This window comes from Strigops habroptila (genome assembly GCF_004027225.2).
Source record: "Strigops habroptila isolate Jane chromosome 13 unlocalized genomic scaffold, bStrHab1.2.pri S16, whole genome shotgun sequence".
Lineage (NCBI taxonomy): Eukaryota > Metazoa > Chordata > Aves > Psittaciformes > Psittacidae > Strigops > Strigops habroptila.
In genome coordinates, this window is record NW_022651054.1 from 4,353,690 (window position 1) to 4,371,166 (window position 17,477).

General features: G+C 39.0%; 1 protein-coding gene across 6 annotated transcripts in view; it reads right to left on the reverse strand.

The window, feature by feature from the left end:
- The window catches only part of VMP1 (vacuole membrane protein 1), a 69,354-nt gene that overhangs the window by 3,343 nt on the left and 48,534 nt on the right, over positions 1–17,477 (reverse strand). For all 6 annotated transcript variants that reach the window (XM_030472990.1, XM_030472992.1, XM_030472993.1 and 3 more), the window contains 3 exons: positions 14,921–15,037; positions 12,462–12,523; positions 934–1,036 (listed from right to left, as the gene is read on the reverse strand). In XM_030472990.1, coding sequence (XP_030328850.1) covers positions 934–1,036; positions 12,462–12,523; positions 14,921–15,037 — 282 coding nt within the window. The remainder of the gene's footprint in view (positions 1–933; positions 1,037–12,461; positions 12,524–14,920; positions 15,038–17,477) is intronic.

Sequence of the window (17,477 nt, forward strand, 5' to 3'; positions counted from 1 at the left end):
TCCTAAACTGCATATACTATGTTATCTCCCAGTTAGGGTCTGATTCTTCAGGTGTCACTAGAAGTTAATGCAATGACCCCGCAGTCCCACTTCCAGTGTTTTCCGTGGCTACTCTTTTATTGTTTTTTGTCAAAGGAGGGCAGCAATGCACTACATAAAAATTACTTCAATGTGCCTAAAAGGAATCTGCATATTTAGTTATTCCGGCCTGACCCTCCCTAATTTAACCTCTTTTGTGGTAAGAAATGGGCAAAGAAACATTTATAAGAGCTACAAGGATTAGATGTGAAATGTGAATTAATGGATTTTATCTCAAAATGCCTCAGTATCCTGAGGAATTTCAAGTCAAAGGTGCTCTGATCCCAAGAAAAATTTAGGGTATGTTTTCTAACATGCTTTTTTATTTTGTAAGTTTGGTGTTTTGTTTTGGTTTTTGGTTTGGGGTTTTCTGTGGGTTTTTTTTTTTAATACTTTCCCCCCCCCCGTAGGAAAGGGGACTTCTGCCCCTTTGTACTGGCTCTAAACACCCAATTTTTCTTTCCCTTTCAGACACTAAAGGTGTGGGGATTTGGTTTCTCTTATTGGCCATTAAGCCACAGACCCCACTGGTTTCTGAAGTACTGATGCCGAAGTTTGTTGCAACGTTTTTCTGCTTAAACTCATCTTTCAAAATAGGCAGCTAAGATAAGGCAAGACATGCGACTGGTCTTGCTTTATTGTTTTCTTTTTTCCTCCAAGAGGCTTAAGTCCACACAATTACAGTATTAGTTTTAATTCCCAGGTTGCTTTTAAAATGAGATTTTTATGTATTCCCTGGGCCATCGCCAATCTTTGGAAACAAGGATCAAGAGTTCCATCAGTAAACCTGACAAGTCAAAAGGCAGCCAAAGAAGGGAAAAAATTACATGGGGAGGGAGGCAGAGAGGTTCTTACCTGTGGCACGCCACTGTCAGATCTGTGGTGAAGTTTTATCCTCTGAGCTTCCAAATATTCTTGAAATGGCTTCTGAAGAGAAGGACCTATACTTGGAATAGCACTGATGTAAAGTTCATCCCACAGAACAGGACAAAATAGGGGAGAAAAAAACAAAACAAAAAAACAAAACAGAAAAACAAAACCATTGGTTTTTTCTTTTCTTTTTTTTTTTTCCTTTTTTTTTTAAACTTACCACTTTGACCCAACCAGAACAAAGCTCAGTCTGAGCTAGAGCTCAGAGGGGCGTTGCTACAGCAGAAAAGAGATAACCACGCAATAAAGCGCACTTCATCTTTTTGATGCATCTGAAAGGGATGTATTTCCCCTTATTCTTAAAAAGTGCTTAAAAAGAAAAATATTTCAGAGCAAAGCAGTGACAAAGCACTGCTGGTTACACAGAAAGTTGCTGTGAGTGAGAGCATTTCCTTAAAGCCAGGGAGAGGCCAGCTGAGGCTGTGCACTGGTGCAGTGCTGAGAATGAAATGAATGACTTCTGAGAAGTCCCACATTTATCACCAGCAGTTCCTGTAAGAACTGGTTTGAACCGATTAATAAGGAAATGACTTGTGCTTGTGTCATCCCTTGGTTAAAAAAGAAACTGCTCACCCTATGACTTGCCCCTATCTTCTCCGAGGAGACGGCCCCTTTCTCAAACTAAGTCCTTATTAGGACAATCTGTGCGTCATCCTTACCCAAAAAGAATGCATTAGCAAATTCTGCAGGCACCTCCCACAAGTCAGTGATTAACAAAGGAACAAAGAAGGAACTATGAACCCTGTTCTGAATCATGCCATGGTTTATGGCAGATGACTTGCACAAAAGCTACAATACGTTACTGAACGCCTTGTCCTTACATTAACGTTAAAAAGATCACAGATATGCTTTTGGAAATAGGAGCCCTCTCCTGCCTCTGTGGCAGGAAGGTGCTCCCACTGGACAGCCTTGCAGCAGCCTCCAACCTCCATTCTGCAAACACCAGAGCCTGCCCAGGCTCCACCAACACCGGCCTCTGTGCTCTTCCTGAAATCTGCACACTGTGCCCTTCAGCAAGGTCCAAGGAGCTTTAATAATTGTCAGGACACTTAAAAAAACACCAAACAGAAGAAATTAGCACCAGCAACACCACGAGCTGAGTGGGTGTGGTGAGAACAGACGCACAGTTTAATTATGAAGAAATTAATATGGTCCTCTACATTCAAAAAAAAGTAGAAGACTTAATTTCTAAATTTCAACCCTTCAGTTTTGAATCTCTACACAACTACTTCAGGGAGGATTGAGTAAAACACACTTCAAACACCAAGATGCACACGGTTTTACACACTCATCTCCTCTGTGAGTGACTGCAGGAGGGCTCAGCCACTAAAATGATTTTCCTCAGTCTCCTGATGTGACACAATCTTCCCTTTTCCAGGCTAAAGCCCATTTAAAACCCCACAGCTCTCTACTCTTAAGAATGTATGAAAATGCACAGACTGAAGCAACAACACAGCTCACTCTCCTCCACTACCTCTATTTCCTTCAATAGCCAGGGGCAAAGAATTTTTTTGAACATATTTACAAGGAAAACGTTGCTTCCCTCATGATTCACCATCACGATGGTACAAACGGGTGAGTAAATTCTGTGCCTGCACTGGTAAAATTTCAGGGAAAAACCCCCCCAACAAAACCCAAGCAGAGACCAAAGCCCGTCTAAGTCCACGTTTTACACACGAGTACATCAACTTTGACAAAGGATTTCCAGTTTGTCAGCACCATCCCTTGTGAAGCTGACTGCTCCTGGTAAAAGTCCCAGTGACTCGCTCATCAGTCAGAGCCACAGTTTTAAGAGTTACACTTTGAGGCTTCTTTTCTTTTTCAGATGACACTTGGATGCCCGGAAAAGCGACTGAAAGGTAATAGTTTACTTTTAAACTTCTGCATGGTTATGAAATGAGGAATATTTAAATGATGAGAGATGAATGATTAACAGAATGGTTTGTTGCTCAAATGCCTCCATTTTTTTTTGAAAACCGAAGCACATCAGTGCCCAGTTCACATTTAACAGCTGAACAAAGACATGAAACCCAAGCTCTGACAGCGTGAGGAGATCCTGGGCAGCAACACCCAATTTCACCATTTTTTTCACTAAAAATATTCAGCCTTTTTTTTTTCCTTTTCCTTTTGTGAGCATAACTAAGAATTAAGCACACAACAGGCATTTTAATAAAGCTATTTTGAAGAACTGCAAGATCCTGAATGCAAGGACCTTGCCTTCTAAACCTGCAGTATTTTGCACATCCACAGAGACTTTAATACTGAAAAAAAATGTGCATAAATTTAAATAAGGAGTAAAATGAAGCAGACTAATGTCTAGGAAATAATGAATCCACAGTATGAGGAATAAAATTCTTGAAATCCCATTTCAGTGGGACAGTATTGGCCACTTGTACTCTTTTGACAAAAGTCAATAATTTAATCAACCAGCTAACGTATGTGTCACCTAATATCCAAAGTGTAGACATAATCTTACATCTTAAAATCATAATCTTACATCTAATCTTAGACTTAGAGCTAAGTCTTAAAAATCAGTTTTAATTTTATTTAACTACAAACCAGTGAGTGTTTTTTCCCCTGCAGACCTAGTGAAGTTGAACTCACTAACCCTGTTCTTACCAAAGGAGGAGAGGGAGGACTTCTGTGCACATTTTCAGGGGTTACACTCAAGCCAGATGCAGGTACATAGGCAAAAGGGACAGATTTGCATCGTAATTCTGTGCTGCTTTGCAAAGACTTAAAGATACACCTTCAAAAGACAGTTTCAGGAGTCTAGATGCAAACCAGAAGCCTATTTACACATCCGACTTCAGAAGGCAAGATGCAGGAAGATAACCCTGTTTGTCAAATAATCTCAAACCAATTCCTTGCATTTTCCTTTGAGAATCAAGCCTATTGTCTTTAAAATAAAGATTATGAAAGGATAAGAAAATAAAAGGCCCTTAGTGCACAACAGAACTTTGCTCATACACACTTTGGGGGCTGCATCTGCCAAAACAAAACACACAAGAAAACCCCCAAACACAACCTGCTGCCCCTTCTTACAGGCTTGAAATGTAGTTCTGGGCAAGCTGCTTAAGGACTTCAGCTTTAAAAAGGTAAAAAGTAAAATAAAAGGTTATTCACTAGAAGTTGTTCATCAAAATAAGCCACAAAGTAGGTAGCACTAGTTGCTATCATTGATATTAATCAATTTTGCAGTTAATCAGCAACAAGGATGCACTCCTAGAAGGAGCGCTGCTTTTCTTGTGTATCCTGTCCTTCCCACAAAATTTACTTGAAAAGCAAAGAGACTTGCTACAGTTTTACCATAAGATTCAGAAGGAATTGCTTTGGATTGTTTTCTGTGTGAGGGGAAAAAAACTCTGAAGAAATTCTGATTCGGAGGAAATTTTCGAAACATTGAACATTAAAACACCAGTTTTTGTTTGAATGCATCTGATCCTCTGCTGAAATTGAATGCTTCACAAGGGATTGAAACTGAAAAGACTTCCAAGAAATTACACTAGCTTTTGGTCCAGCCTAAATTCAGTAAAATGATTACATTTTGGTAAAAAACATTACTTGCATTCTAATACTACAACATAAGCACCCATTAAGAATTCAGCTTCACTGAACAAGACACTGCTGAAGCCTGTTATCAGAGTATTACCTGGTATTTGTAATTAAACAGATGCATCTGATTTTATTTTTTTTAATTTAAAGCCATGATTTCTATTCAAATGAAAAATTATATAGCTTTTTTTCCTGCCCCGAACAAATAACCCCAAATTTCACGTCTCTTTGAAGCACCACACAGAGATTCAGCAAAGTTGCTCTAGGATTCGTTTAAAAATTACACCCTCTGTGTAGAGATTCTGACAGTTTGACTTCTAAAGCTTCTACTCCAGTTACAGCAAACCTGTGTTGTTAAAACATACTGTGCAATTTATTAATTTGCTTTTCAAAGAATGACTGTCAACACCTGAACCTCAAATGAAAGTCTCCAGTCATGAAGTGGCAGGAAAGATTTTGGGAAACTTGTTTTTAACAGAATCTTTGGAACTACAGGCAGGAGTTTTCTCAAACACATGTGCATGAAGCACCAAACCAAAGAGAGGGGAAAAAAAGAAATAAGTATTTCCCTATGTCAGTGTAACAGAAAGTAGAAAGTTATTCAATACAGTCCACTGCATTTTTACTAATATTAAAAATACTTCTTTGAAATGATTCTATCCTGATACTTGCACTTTTGAAAGGCATGGTTTTAATCTTACAAGATCTTCAGGAGCAGAGGTTACTCTTGAGTTATTGAAATTTCATAACCTTTGTTTTTAGAATTGTGAGCACTCAGGTAATTAATTACAGGCTGTGCTAAATGCTGAAGTATAGATCTCTATCAAATGCTGCATTTTAGTATCATTGCACTAATATTTCACTAAAAAAAAAAATCTACCAGTCCACAATTTAGGATATAAAGTTTCCATCTTATAAACACACACATGTGCACTTGCCTACTTTTCCAGAGTGAAAAGTTAGATTTGGCAAGTGTTTGTAAGGAGCACCGAAGCTGCCGTTGCAGACTCACCTTTTAGGAACAAAAATATGATGGGTTTTACTGCTAATTAAAGTTTCACATTTGTAAAAGGCCTCTTGGAGCCAGTGATGATTAAGCAGCTGATTAACTCTCAGCAGTTTTTAAAGTCCAATTATTCTGATGGAAATTAAAAATGTAAATACCAACTTCAGCCCCATTCAGTTCTGAGCTTCATACCTACACAGCCGCTCGTATGAACAACTGCAATCATCCCATTGATCAAGAAGCATTAAGCACAGCAGGTTTAAAAACATGCAAGTTATTTTATCATGGAAATAATAATCTGAAGGGAAATGAGAAGCGCAGGAATCGAAGAGATGGTGCAAACAAGCTGCCAGGGTGAAGCACACCGAAGCCCTGCTTGGAAAGGTGATGCAATATTGAGTCACAGCCCCATTTTATGGATGATCTCTGGAATATCCACAGCTGTTAATTTGGAAAAAACCCCAACATTTGACTGTTAACATGGGGACTGGTGGTGTCGGACTGCCTGGCACGCACACTCTGTCCTCGTCTAGACCCTCCCTGGGCCTGGGGACAAACAGCATCGTACACATTTTGCTCAGATTCAGCTATTTGGGCTACAGAAAAACATCCTTTTAGGAAATGCCAGCGCTACAATTCAAAGTGACACAGCAGTGAACAGAGAAGCAAACCAGAAGGAAAACAGCATTGTGCATTTGGCTTTGTCCACACAAACCCTGCACACATTCAGCATCTCAGGGTCCTGCTGCCTCAGAGCAAGTGTGGCCGAAGGCCAGGGATTATCTCCTTCTACAAAAAAGGGAGTTAAGTGGCAGTGAAGAATGTGACAAAGGAAGGAGGGAGCGTGCTGGGCCGGAGTCTTCCAGCACCTCCAACTCTCTTTTTAATAATGTCTTTAAAGCAGACTAGCTCTTGACAGCTAGGCCAGAGGGCCAGAGCAAAGGCTTCCACCTTCCGAACAATTACGCAAAAGGTCATTAAATCATCACACCCAACACCCATTCCTCCCACAGAGTTTCTCTGTATTAGATTCACATTTCTCCATTCCCCTGTAAGAACATAAGAAAAATCCATCCAACAGCTCAAAAACAATTTGAAGGCATTTGGTAAGAGGCACCGTATTTGGTTATTTCAGCCATTCCTCCCTCAGAAGAAACTGGTAGTTTTGTTCCAGCATAGCATCGACTTGGAAAGTTAGAGATTTTAGAAACCATTGAAAAAACAGATTCCAACAGAAATATTTTTATGCCACTGGACAATCAGCAAAGCTCATTAATTTGCACCCTGTGCTCACTGTCTGCGCAGAGCACCTTTCTTCCTGCAAGTTATCTAAACCCTCAATGGTTAATTTTTTTCCAGACAGTGATCTAAACAGGCTTAACAGTTAGTATTTTAATGAGCTGTCATTTCCTGTGCTGATAAAGATTCTCACAGTATTTAAACCATCCATTTCCCTGAGGCTCCACCAATACCAGGACCCGGCAGTGACTCAGTGGACCTCTGGCTCCCTGACTCAGCCCCACACTGATGCTGCAGCAAACCTGGACCCTGGCTCAGGGAGAGCAGCCGCAGCAGAACTTGGGCTCCCCAGTCACCCAGGGAGTAACGACAGCCTCCAGCTTCCATCCCCACCACCGCCACTTCGGCCTCAGAACATTTGGTGAAATTGAGATGCTATCTGCGGTCAGTGTTCTAAAACTGCAGAAAACAAATCTGGTTCATGCTCAGGATCAACAGAAACACTTTTGGGGGTTAAAAGGCTACGTGGCAGAGTCACTTGCTTTACGAGATGAAGAAAGAAAGTATCTTATTTGAAGATTACTAAGCTAAAATTGTTACATGTTTGACATCATTTTTACCTTGAGTTATGCTCCAATACCCACGTTAACCAAGCTGTCTGCAAAACTGTTTTTTTTTTTTCTCTGGGACATTCTGTTGTGTTAAAATCAAGGCTTTCAAAAATAGGAATTGCAACATCTCTGAACTGCTGGTTCAGCTCTGCTCAATATTGCTCTTTGTAAGGAAACTTCTATTTGTGTTTTAAAGATATTTTTTTGAACACGATTTATAATAAAAAAAAGTCTGCTTGTTCGGAGTTAAATCCTACAGGTCTTTTGCAAATAAACCTTTATAATTCTGTTGTGATCCACTGGAAGGTTTTCAACACCAAAGCTACTCAAATTTCATCCACATCTGCATTCCTTTCAAGGCACTAAAACCTTTTTTGTGCAGACCTCATCTATTGTGTAGAGGGTGTATTATGCGGGCACAGTCTCACAGGTTTCTGATATACTTGTGGGAAGAAAGCTGTTGATTTATTGTACCAAGAAATGTCAGGTGTATTGGTACAACCTTCCAGAAGCAGTTCTCTCAGGAGATTCTGCAGTCACTGCTCAGTTATCCATGTTCTCAACACTTCAGGTTATTTGTGGTTGAATTCGACTACACAGGTTTTATTTTAAATATTGATCAGAACCTATTTTTCAAAATCTCCTTTAATGAAGAGGCCAGTTAACAGGATATGGGCTGGCATACCTGTGAAACAAAGGTCCACCCAGCCAGAAGGAGTGACTGGCAGATGGGGCTGGGCTCCTTTGCAGGGGGTATGCCCAGAGCAGAGCGACATGAGGCAGCGAAGATGGGCACTGGCCATGCCATGCAGTCAACCCCTGCTGAAGGCCCCCAAGCCCCAGGTACAGTGCAAACCCAAAAAAGGGCTCATCCCACTCCAGGCCAACTGATTCCTGGTGCCCTTTCTATCCTTGCAGATTCCTGACTTGTATTCTAAAAAAGTAATCTAAGCCTATATTGTAAATTAGCTTTGAAAAACATACACAATCATTAAGCAAACTCTCGGTTACCTCGGTCACCATCATTTCATTTGTACTTTTTTCTGTGAAAGGAACATCATGCTCCTTACAAGAGTCAACTGAGATTAAGTTGTGAAGCAAAGAATTATGGCACAATAAATAGCAGCAAACTGGTTTGTCAAGGCAGTGATTCAAGTCCCTGTTACCAGAAAGCTGTTTTTCCTTTAAGATGTGCAATCATTCAATCTGGCCTGCATAGCCAGTAAGCATGAACATTTGTTCCACAAAACCCACCAGGTTAAGAAGCCCTTCAGAAGCAATGATATTTTGGGGGAGATTTTCAGAGGTTGTTGAGTGACACTTCACAGTGTTATAACACATCTGACCCACGGATCCCAGCACTAACAAATTCACTTTTGAAATCTGTGGAAGTATGCAAATTTTTTTTTTACATGCATTTCACTTGTTTCTGTTTAAACTTCAAATTCGTTTATTGACTCAGCTCACTAACTGAATAGATTAGTTTCCACGGCTTTTAAAATTAGCCAGGCATATTTGCTACAGGCAGTCAGTCACTCCTTTTGTTAAGGAGATGCATACCTGGTGTATCACATGAGCACTTCTCAGTGTTCATGCCTCCCTCTGAGTAACTCTCACAGCCTGCAATTAAGACGTTCTGCAGCCTACAGGAGTTTACTTAACAGTCAGAGGGAATGTCTCTGCCCGAAGGGTGGGATTTGTCCGAGGGATGCAGCCGTACCACTTGCCACTGAAGTTCGGATGCTTCTGAGGTGAAGGCCACGCGTTGCCTAATGCTATATAAAGCATGTTTAGATGTCTGTTGAAGTTCTAAGGTTACTAAGTCACTGACACAAAATACAAACATGCATTACAAGCATGCTGAACTAACAAAATAAAATTTAGATTTTTTTCCTTTCTGAACATTCCACCAGAATTGATGGCAGACATTTCTGAGGATGGTGTGTGCTTTGAGAACTATTTCTTTAGCAGTTTTCTGGGAATTCTTAATCCACATTTGCAACTGCCACTTCCAACAAAATATGATTGTGATTAAAAGCAACATGCTTAGTGTGACTTCATAAACAATCCTGCAGCTGCAGGTAAACAAAAACCAATAAATGGGAAGACTTAAGAACCAAAATAAACCCCACAATACACATGATAATTAAACATTTTAAATGGCCTAGGTTTGGCCTAAAACCAGCATTTTACATGGATGATCAATAAGTTGAACTCTTGTGCAAGTGACAGAATACAAGACAAAACTCTGACACACCATCTTTCTTCACCAAAGCTTATGAACATAACAAAACCTGAGGGGAAACATTATCCTCTACTAGCATTCTAGACAGCAACAATACAACTTTAAACTATTAACTGGCAGAACAGGTTGATCATCGCCAGCCGCATGTGACCTACCAGTATATTTGTAATCCTCTTCAGCTCTGATTTCAAGACTTGTGCTAACTTCAGTTCCTTAAACCCATACATGTCTCCTTGTTCCTTCCCGCAAGGTTTGCTGCACCTCCCATCCTTCTCACCTTTTCTTTCAAACACTAGCTACCAGCAATGTTTTACAAACATTTTTGCAAACAGCTTCTTCATTTCCTGACACATTTTCTTTTCATTTCTTTCTTTGTTTAATTAATATGAGGAGTATTTTAAGATTCTTTCGTAATGGAGACCTAGACAAAATTGTGAAATCAAATTATCCTAAATTATATTTAAAAAGCCTTGTTACAGCAGGCTTGGTGTGCAACGCCAGCAGCATCCACTAACAGAAGTAAACAACTTCTGGGCTATGGGCAAGGTCCACAGGTGAATCATTTCTGCCTTTTGACTAAGACTCATGGAGTTAGAGACATTCTCTCTGGCTTTTAAAATCAAATATTCTCAGACTTTATCTCATAACTGAATCTTGTGTAGATTTTAGTTATTCTGTATGTTAATATGTTCATTATTTTAAAGTTTTGTGCTTAGACATTTACTAGTAAAAGAGCAACATCCCAGACAAAAAAAAGTCTTAAGTCTTTGTATCGGATAGAATTTGACTAAAATAAAGTTACTGACCATTAAATGAAACTGTATTTTAATTTAATAAGGGATTTAATGCAGGCTATTGTTTAACATGTTTTATACTCCACTCTTAAAAGAAATTGATGAGGTAATGCTAGCAGACAGCTTGAGAAAAGTCAAGGATACCAGGACATACCAAAAATCTTACTGTCTCCCGACAACATTTTTTAACTCTGACATCAACCATCTAATAAAATCTGAATCCAGCAGAGGTCTTGTGAATGCATTCGAAGTAATTCAATGCAAAATTATCTCCAAGACAGATGAAGTTGGAAAAAACTACTAGTTTTGGCTGAAAGATTTGCAGGAGAGTAAATCTTTGGAAACATACCTGACCTAGTAACACATCAAAAGTTAGCAGTAAAGTGTCTAGTGTGATTGATAACTAACTAATGATGGTTCAAAGTAACCACATTTTTCTCTCTTATTTTTTTTTTAAACAATGTTCAAAGCAACAAATTAATTTTGAAGTTTGGTACAAACCAGACATGCAATCAGAAGATCAGGAAGTAATAATGTCAGGATTTGTTTCATTAGTGAAAGGCCCTAGAATGTTCTGTGTGACACTCCTTCTTTGTCTAGCATCACTACTTCAAGTTTACATATTTTAAAAGGAATTATTTCCAGACATTCCTCCTCTGAAACTGTTCTTGAGGAGTGTGGGTTTTTGGATTTTATGTGAAAATAGTTACTACAGTTTGTGTAGCAAAGTGTCGATCAATTCACACCATAAAACAAGTAAAAGACCTTGAAAAAATAGAACACACCTTAGAATTTATCTTATGGATCAATAATATGTACCTAGTTCAAAACAAAACCACAGAAAACTAAGAAAAATCCCAACCCACAACAATAAAGCTATTTAAATGTTAGAGACTTGCATTTAAAACTTTAAACCTGCATCCCTGGCTTCAATCTGATCAGTGTGCTGAAAACCGGCAGTACCTTCCCCCCCCCACAATAACACAATTCTTCCTTTAAACAATTAAGCATGAATTTTTGATGAACTCCATGTGATTTGATCTAGTTGCCTACATTTAAATTAAGTTGCATACTTTGCTTGCATTCAAGCAGTTTATGAAACTTCTACATGTTTAGAGAGGTGCTGTTGCGATGTTATTTGCTGGATTACCAGGCAGGAAATGTTAACGCCAGCAATGGATTTTAAAATTAAACAGAATTTCATGACTTAATAGGTAGGTATGAAGCAAAAATCTAACATTTTGTCGTTGGCGTCCAATGTCCATTTAAACCCACTGAGGCAACATGGAAGTATGTTGTTTTAATTGTCTCTTTCACCCCCCACTAACTATTGCTTGCTACGTTTTTGCTTAGTTTTCTTGTTTTAAACTGAGATTTTAACTTAAAATATAAAACAGTAATCAATTACTGAAGAACTCAGTCCAAAGGAAGAAAAACCCACAACAAAAACCCCCCAAACTTTCTCAAAATCTGAACAGTTTATCCATGAAAACTGTAATTTCTCCTACCAAAAAACCCAAGAGAATGGAGATAAAACTTTACACACCAAATTTCTCATTCTGGCATTTTATGAGAGATTTAATATTTTAAATGTATCAGGTAGTTTAAACTATGGAAAATGTTTATTGTCACCTTGAGACACTGCCTAAAACACAACAGTTCCTTCAATTTTTGTCACAGGATCACACTACATCATTGAAGAAAGTCCTTAAAAATCAGGCTGTTTGCAGCTATAAGTGTGGCGATTTATAATTGGAAGAGTGGTATCACATTTCGGGGTGAAAGTTAACTGTTGGTGCTGTATACTCAGGCCATCTGACCTTCAGTGCTATTATGTTTCTGGAAGTACTTGAAGCCTTTGAGGTGAGGAATGAAGTTGCAAGTAAGACTTAAAATTATGTGCTCGCCAAAGGTTGCACTTCGAAGCAACGCACAATTTTCAGCACATCTAATTTGACGACTCCAGTATTTTTCCACTTAATGAATGTTAAAGAATTACTCACCCGATTAGGGACACCATCTGCTCCACTATATGTTTGCTGAATGTTATAATAACGAAAAGTTTCTGTAGGAAGGAAAACATCAGTTAAGAGAAACATTTGATCAAAAGGGAAGCAGAGACAATGGGGTATGACAATTTAGGTTCCTTTCCAGCCAGCCAGCTTCTCCAGCACTCACACACACATAGTTTTCCCTTGCCTTTTCAAGATTGTTATTTTTCAATACTCTCTTCAAACAGAAGCAGGAGAGCAAAAACCTTTACTTTATTATTCTATTCCCTCCTAGACTTCATTTCTTGCAGTGTTTTTGTAAGCCTGTGTTACTAACCATTTGCATCCTCCCCAAACTTCAATTCCCAGAAGCTCAAGGTCACTTTACTCCGTCAACAATGTTTTAATGGAAAAACAGTCATCACTGTGCAGAAAAATTCACATCCCCTTACACAAACACATGTACTTAAAGATCACAGAAGTGAAAAATAATATATCTTTTAGTCTCCTAGTTTGTGTGCTTCAGACAGAGACAAAACCAAAAAATACTTAGTGAAGAACAAATTAAGAGCCACAGGGTACCTTCTGTCTAAAAACCTTAGAATGTCAGTCTCTAATGCGTCAGCCTATTTGGAACAGATCAATTCCAATAAAACTTCTGTGACACATAGCTTATTTTGCAGAAAATCCCAATGTCCATAATTTTACCACTCCCTTCTAAGTTCAAATTTTGTTAAAATAGCCTTTGCTAATTCCACTTTTGTCATACTTGACAGCTTGTTCTTTTGCAAAGAGTGAGCAAGACTGCGTGCAGATGAGTATGCACACACACAAATGGTTCCCAGAGTCTCCTTAAATCCATTTAAACATGATATAATGAGAACTGCATTCACTAGTCTGGAAATAAGGGATGTGACTGGGACTACACAAAATGATTTTGTGGAGGAAGAGGCCAGTTAAAAGCAGCTCCGGGATGGCCACTGCACCCGAGTCACTCGCTTCCTGTCTAGAGAAAGATTCATTAAAAGCCTTTTCCATGACTCTTACATTTCCTAAGTTCCAAATTGCAGCAAGATCACTACAAAATCAAGGCTACTGCACAAGAGTATGCTTGAAATTAAGCACTGCAGAAAAGAGACTCCTAATAGCTAAATGTATTACAAAATAAGATGATTTACCAACTGTACAAGACACGGGAAAATATTTTTTCACTTGCATTTGATATGAGTGGAGAGCACTATAAATTACATAGCAAACATTCTGCTAGCTAAACAACACAAAATAAAATAAAATTAATATTACACAAATACTGTTTCACTTTTCTATGTTGCCCGAACGAGTTCTAACAGTACACAGATTTAAAAGCAGAAAAATTCAGATAATACAAAGTAAGTGTGGGGGGAAAGTTGTTCTAATAGTAAATGAAAGAATTTTCAGATCTGTTTATTGTTTTCTCTCTAAGGACTGGACAAAGTAAAATAACCATTTACAAAAAAGGAAGAAAAAAAAAAGAGGGTTGAAAATTGAAATATGTTCAGGGCAAAAGAAAGATTTTTAAGCAGCTTGATGAGGGTACTAGATGAGTAATTTTATAATACTAATAGCTTCTGCTATTTTTAATGTAGTAACAGCACAGATTTCCAAGCAACATAGCTACAGACACTGCACCAGTCCTAGGGAGATGCTTAAAAAAACCCAAACCAAGCCCCAGCTGAAAACACTGGTTGTAATCACTACAAATGGAGCACTGTAGGTCATGATATAGCACTAACCACATTCAGTAAAGAATCACCAGGGAATCAACACTTCATCTTTTATTGGACAAAATGGTGACATATTTTAAAAGAGAGACTCAAAATTTTTGAAAGCACCTGGAGATTCTGGTTGTCAAATTCAGAACATCCAATAAGGCTCCAAGTTCGCAAGAAAAACTGGACATGCTGTGAAATCAGGCCCTTTCAAAACATAGTCTGAGGACACCAAATATTGCTAACCATGCTTGAAAACTCTGGATGATATGCCCAGAGACTCAGACTGCTTTCTGCAGGGCCTGAAAGAAATGGGGTTTACATACACATTCAACTGAAACAGAAGGGAGCATTTAAAAGTGCCACTTAACCAGTGAGGGGTAGCTGCAGTGCTCTCTGAAATGAGTATTTGTTACCAAAAAGGCAAGTTCATTATGAGTACGAAGTCCTTTCAGTCTGGTAAAAACTGTAGGTAAATAACTTGGCTAACCACCAATTTCCTGAGCGGTGTAGGCAGCGCGCTCATTAGTTTGTAGCTATAAATTATTCAGTTTTGAGCATAAGAAGCCTAGCAGATCCTTTATTGTAAATTCTTTGCACCAAATTAATTTCCATTACTTCAGGTCAGAAAGGGAGACTCCAGAGTTCATTTCCAACACAGTGTAACAGTCAAAAAAGAAACAAGTCCTCACCCTAGAGCCCTAAGGGAGGTGTAGTACTTGCCTGGATGTGCATTTTAATTACTGCTTTCCCAATTAAGGTTGCACCAAAGAAGGTCCAGAAGGGAACCAGAAAGTGTCCACATGTTATCCCAGCCAGGTCGAACAGAGGGTTTGGAATCTATGAGGTGCAAGGGAGAGAAGTTTGTGAATTGCAGCACGCACTTAGATGAAGAGGAACATGACAGACTCTGAAACTTTGAAAAATGAATATTTTCCCCTTATCCAACTTGATCCAAAACTCTTGTGTCTTAATACTTACAAAAATGTTAATGTCGCACCACATAACTTAAGTCTCTGGGATTCAGCTAGACAACGTCCCAGACAATTCCATTCTCATGGTCCCTCCTTACCCCTGGATTTTAAAAAAGCTAACAAAAAGTTTTCCATGTGAAATGCACAGAAACCACAGTAAAGCCACTCTGAGTGATTTATCAAATTTTCTCACTGACAAGCACATCGCTCTTGGAAGGCAGTGTTCAAAGTGATCCCCAGTGACTTCCATCTGAGAAAGTGCATTAAAATGTGGCATTCGTAGTCATATGTATCCAGTTTAAAAGCACTGATTAGATTTTATTAAGCATATGCACTTCATTTAATTTTAAAATATTTTTTATTCTTAAACTGTTGGCTTGATGTTTGGTATTGTGATCCTATCTGTAAAATATTCCTGAAATTAAACCAAGAAAGTATCCAGATTCCAACCTTTTACACTTAGCATGCAGTTCAAGGGCAGTCTGTCTGAGTAAACTCATGGGGTATGTGTAATTCGCAGTAGCAGTGTATTACTGGGCTAATATCCTGCAGTATTTGTGTTGGTTTGTTACACAAACAAACAGTGTAGGTTGTTAAAGACCATAAAACATATTAACTTTGACTGAATGGAAGTCTGAAATCTATAAGAAAGCTTATGAGGGTTATACTTAGCTGTTACAGACTAGCAATTCAAATTTATGAGCACCCAGAACACCACCTGCATAGGAAGAAATCTGAAACGGTCTCTAATCATGCCCCGAAACGGTCTCTAAACATGCTCCACTTCAACTAACATGATTCTTTACCTGTGACAGCTGTCTTAGGCATAGGCGGCTAGTAAATTATTTACTTATACCACGGCCAGATAATTCTGCTCTTCTGAGCCAAGTCTGCTCTAGGTCTCAAGTATGTTCTTGGATGGATGGTTCGAGGAGTTTCTTGCAAGTTCACAGTACATTTTAATTTCTGTATTGCTATCACCATAGAGGGACCAACATGCTCTAAGCAGGGGTAACTGTGGATATCATCAATATTAACATATCACAGTAAAAAGTTACTCAACAAGTCCACGCTGGGGTGTATTAGCAGGCCAGCGAGGTTTTCTCTTTGTTTTTGGAAAACAAAAGAGTACATGCAGTACTGAGTGGGCCAAAAAAGCCCACAAAGACAGGAGGGCAAATTCTCACAAGTCACAGCAAGCATCTTCCAGGGCTAATTCTGGCTTTGTTCCTTTCCCAGAGCTGCCCTCACATAGGAAATAAGCTCGAGCCAATAATACGGCTTTCTTATTGCCACTAAACAATATTACATTCAGTTGACTTCACTGGATAAACTTGCAAAGTTTTAAATTCAATTTGATTGTGTTTTTATGTAACATTTAGAAGCCACTGCTTGATAGACAACAACCTGCAGCTAGGACAGTCATTACCACTTTAGAAGCAAACTCTCTAATCATAAAAAATATACCCAACTGCAATTATAAGGGGGACAAATAAATGAGACACCCTCTGGCATATGGAGAAGCAGCAACAAGCAAGAGAAACCCTGAAACTCATGGGGGGATGCATGAATGCAAGGAGCACATGTGGGGGACTGTCTGCCTCACCCACAGATGCAACAAAAACTCGTAGCTGTGGATCCCTTTGGTTTTTCAATGTCTCTGCCGTGTTCAACCTCACCCTTTTTACTGCTACTCTGCAGTTATTCTGTAAACACACAAACCCTCAAGCATACTGTGGTGGATTCGTGATTCCTCATCCCGCCCCCAACCCAGGGCAGCCCATGTAAGCCAAAGGGAGCTTAGAGTGTGTTGAACAGCACAGCGAGTAGGTAAGAAGTTAAGCAAATGTTTAAGTATTACTAAGCAGGAACTACGAAGAATTTACACATCACCTCACATGTTTACCAACTCCTTCCTCATGTTTTCCATTTATCCACACTTTTCCTTGTTCAGCCACTGCAGAAACTCATCCCTGCCATCTACAAGCTGATGTTCTGATTACACAAGACAGACAGAATAGCCTATGCAGTGATGTCTCACAAGACGGTGACTAGAGAGTAATGAGTCAGAGGCAGCAAAGGAGCAGTTTAAGAGCTTACTGGCTGGAAAGATTTAAAGAACAGCTTGTAACCTACATTTCCACTCTAAACATTAAGACAGTTCAAAAGATGAGAAGACAGAAGTTGTGTTCTGGCAACTTTAATCAGATTAATTCTTTCCAGCTAACACAGGTTACTTACATTTGAGCAAAGAGTTAGCATTGTCACTTCTACAATTTAGGAAACTAAGAGATGCTAGACAAGAG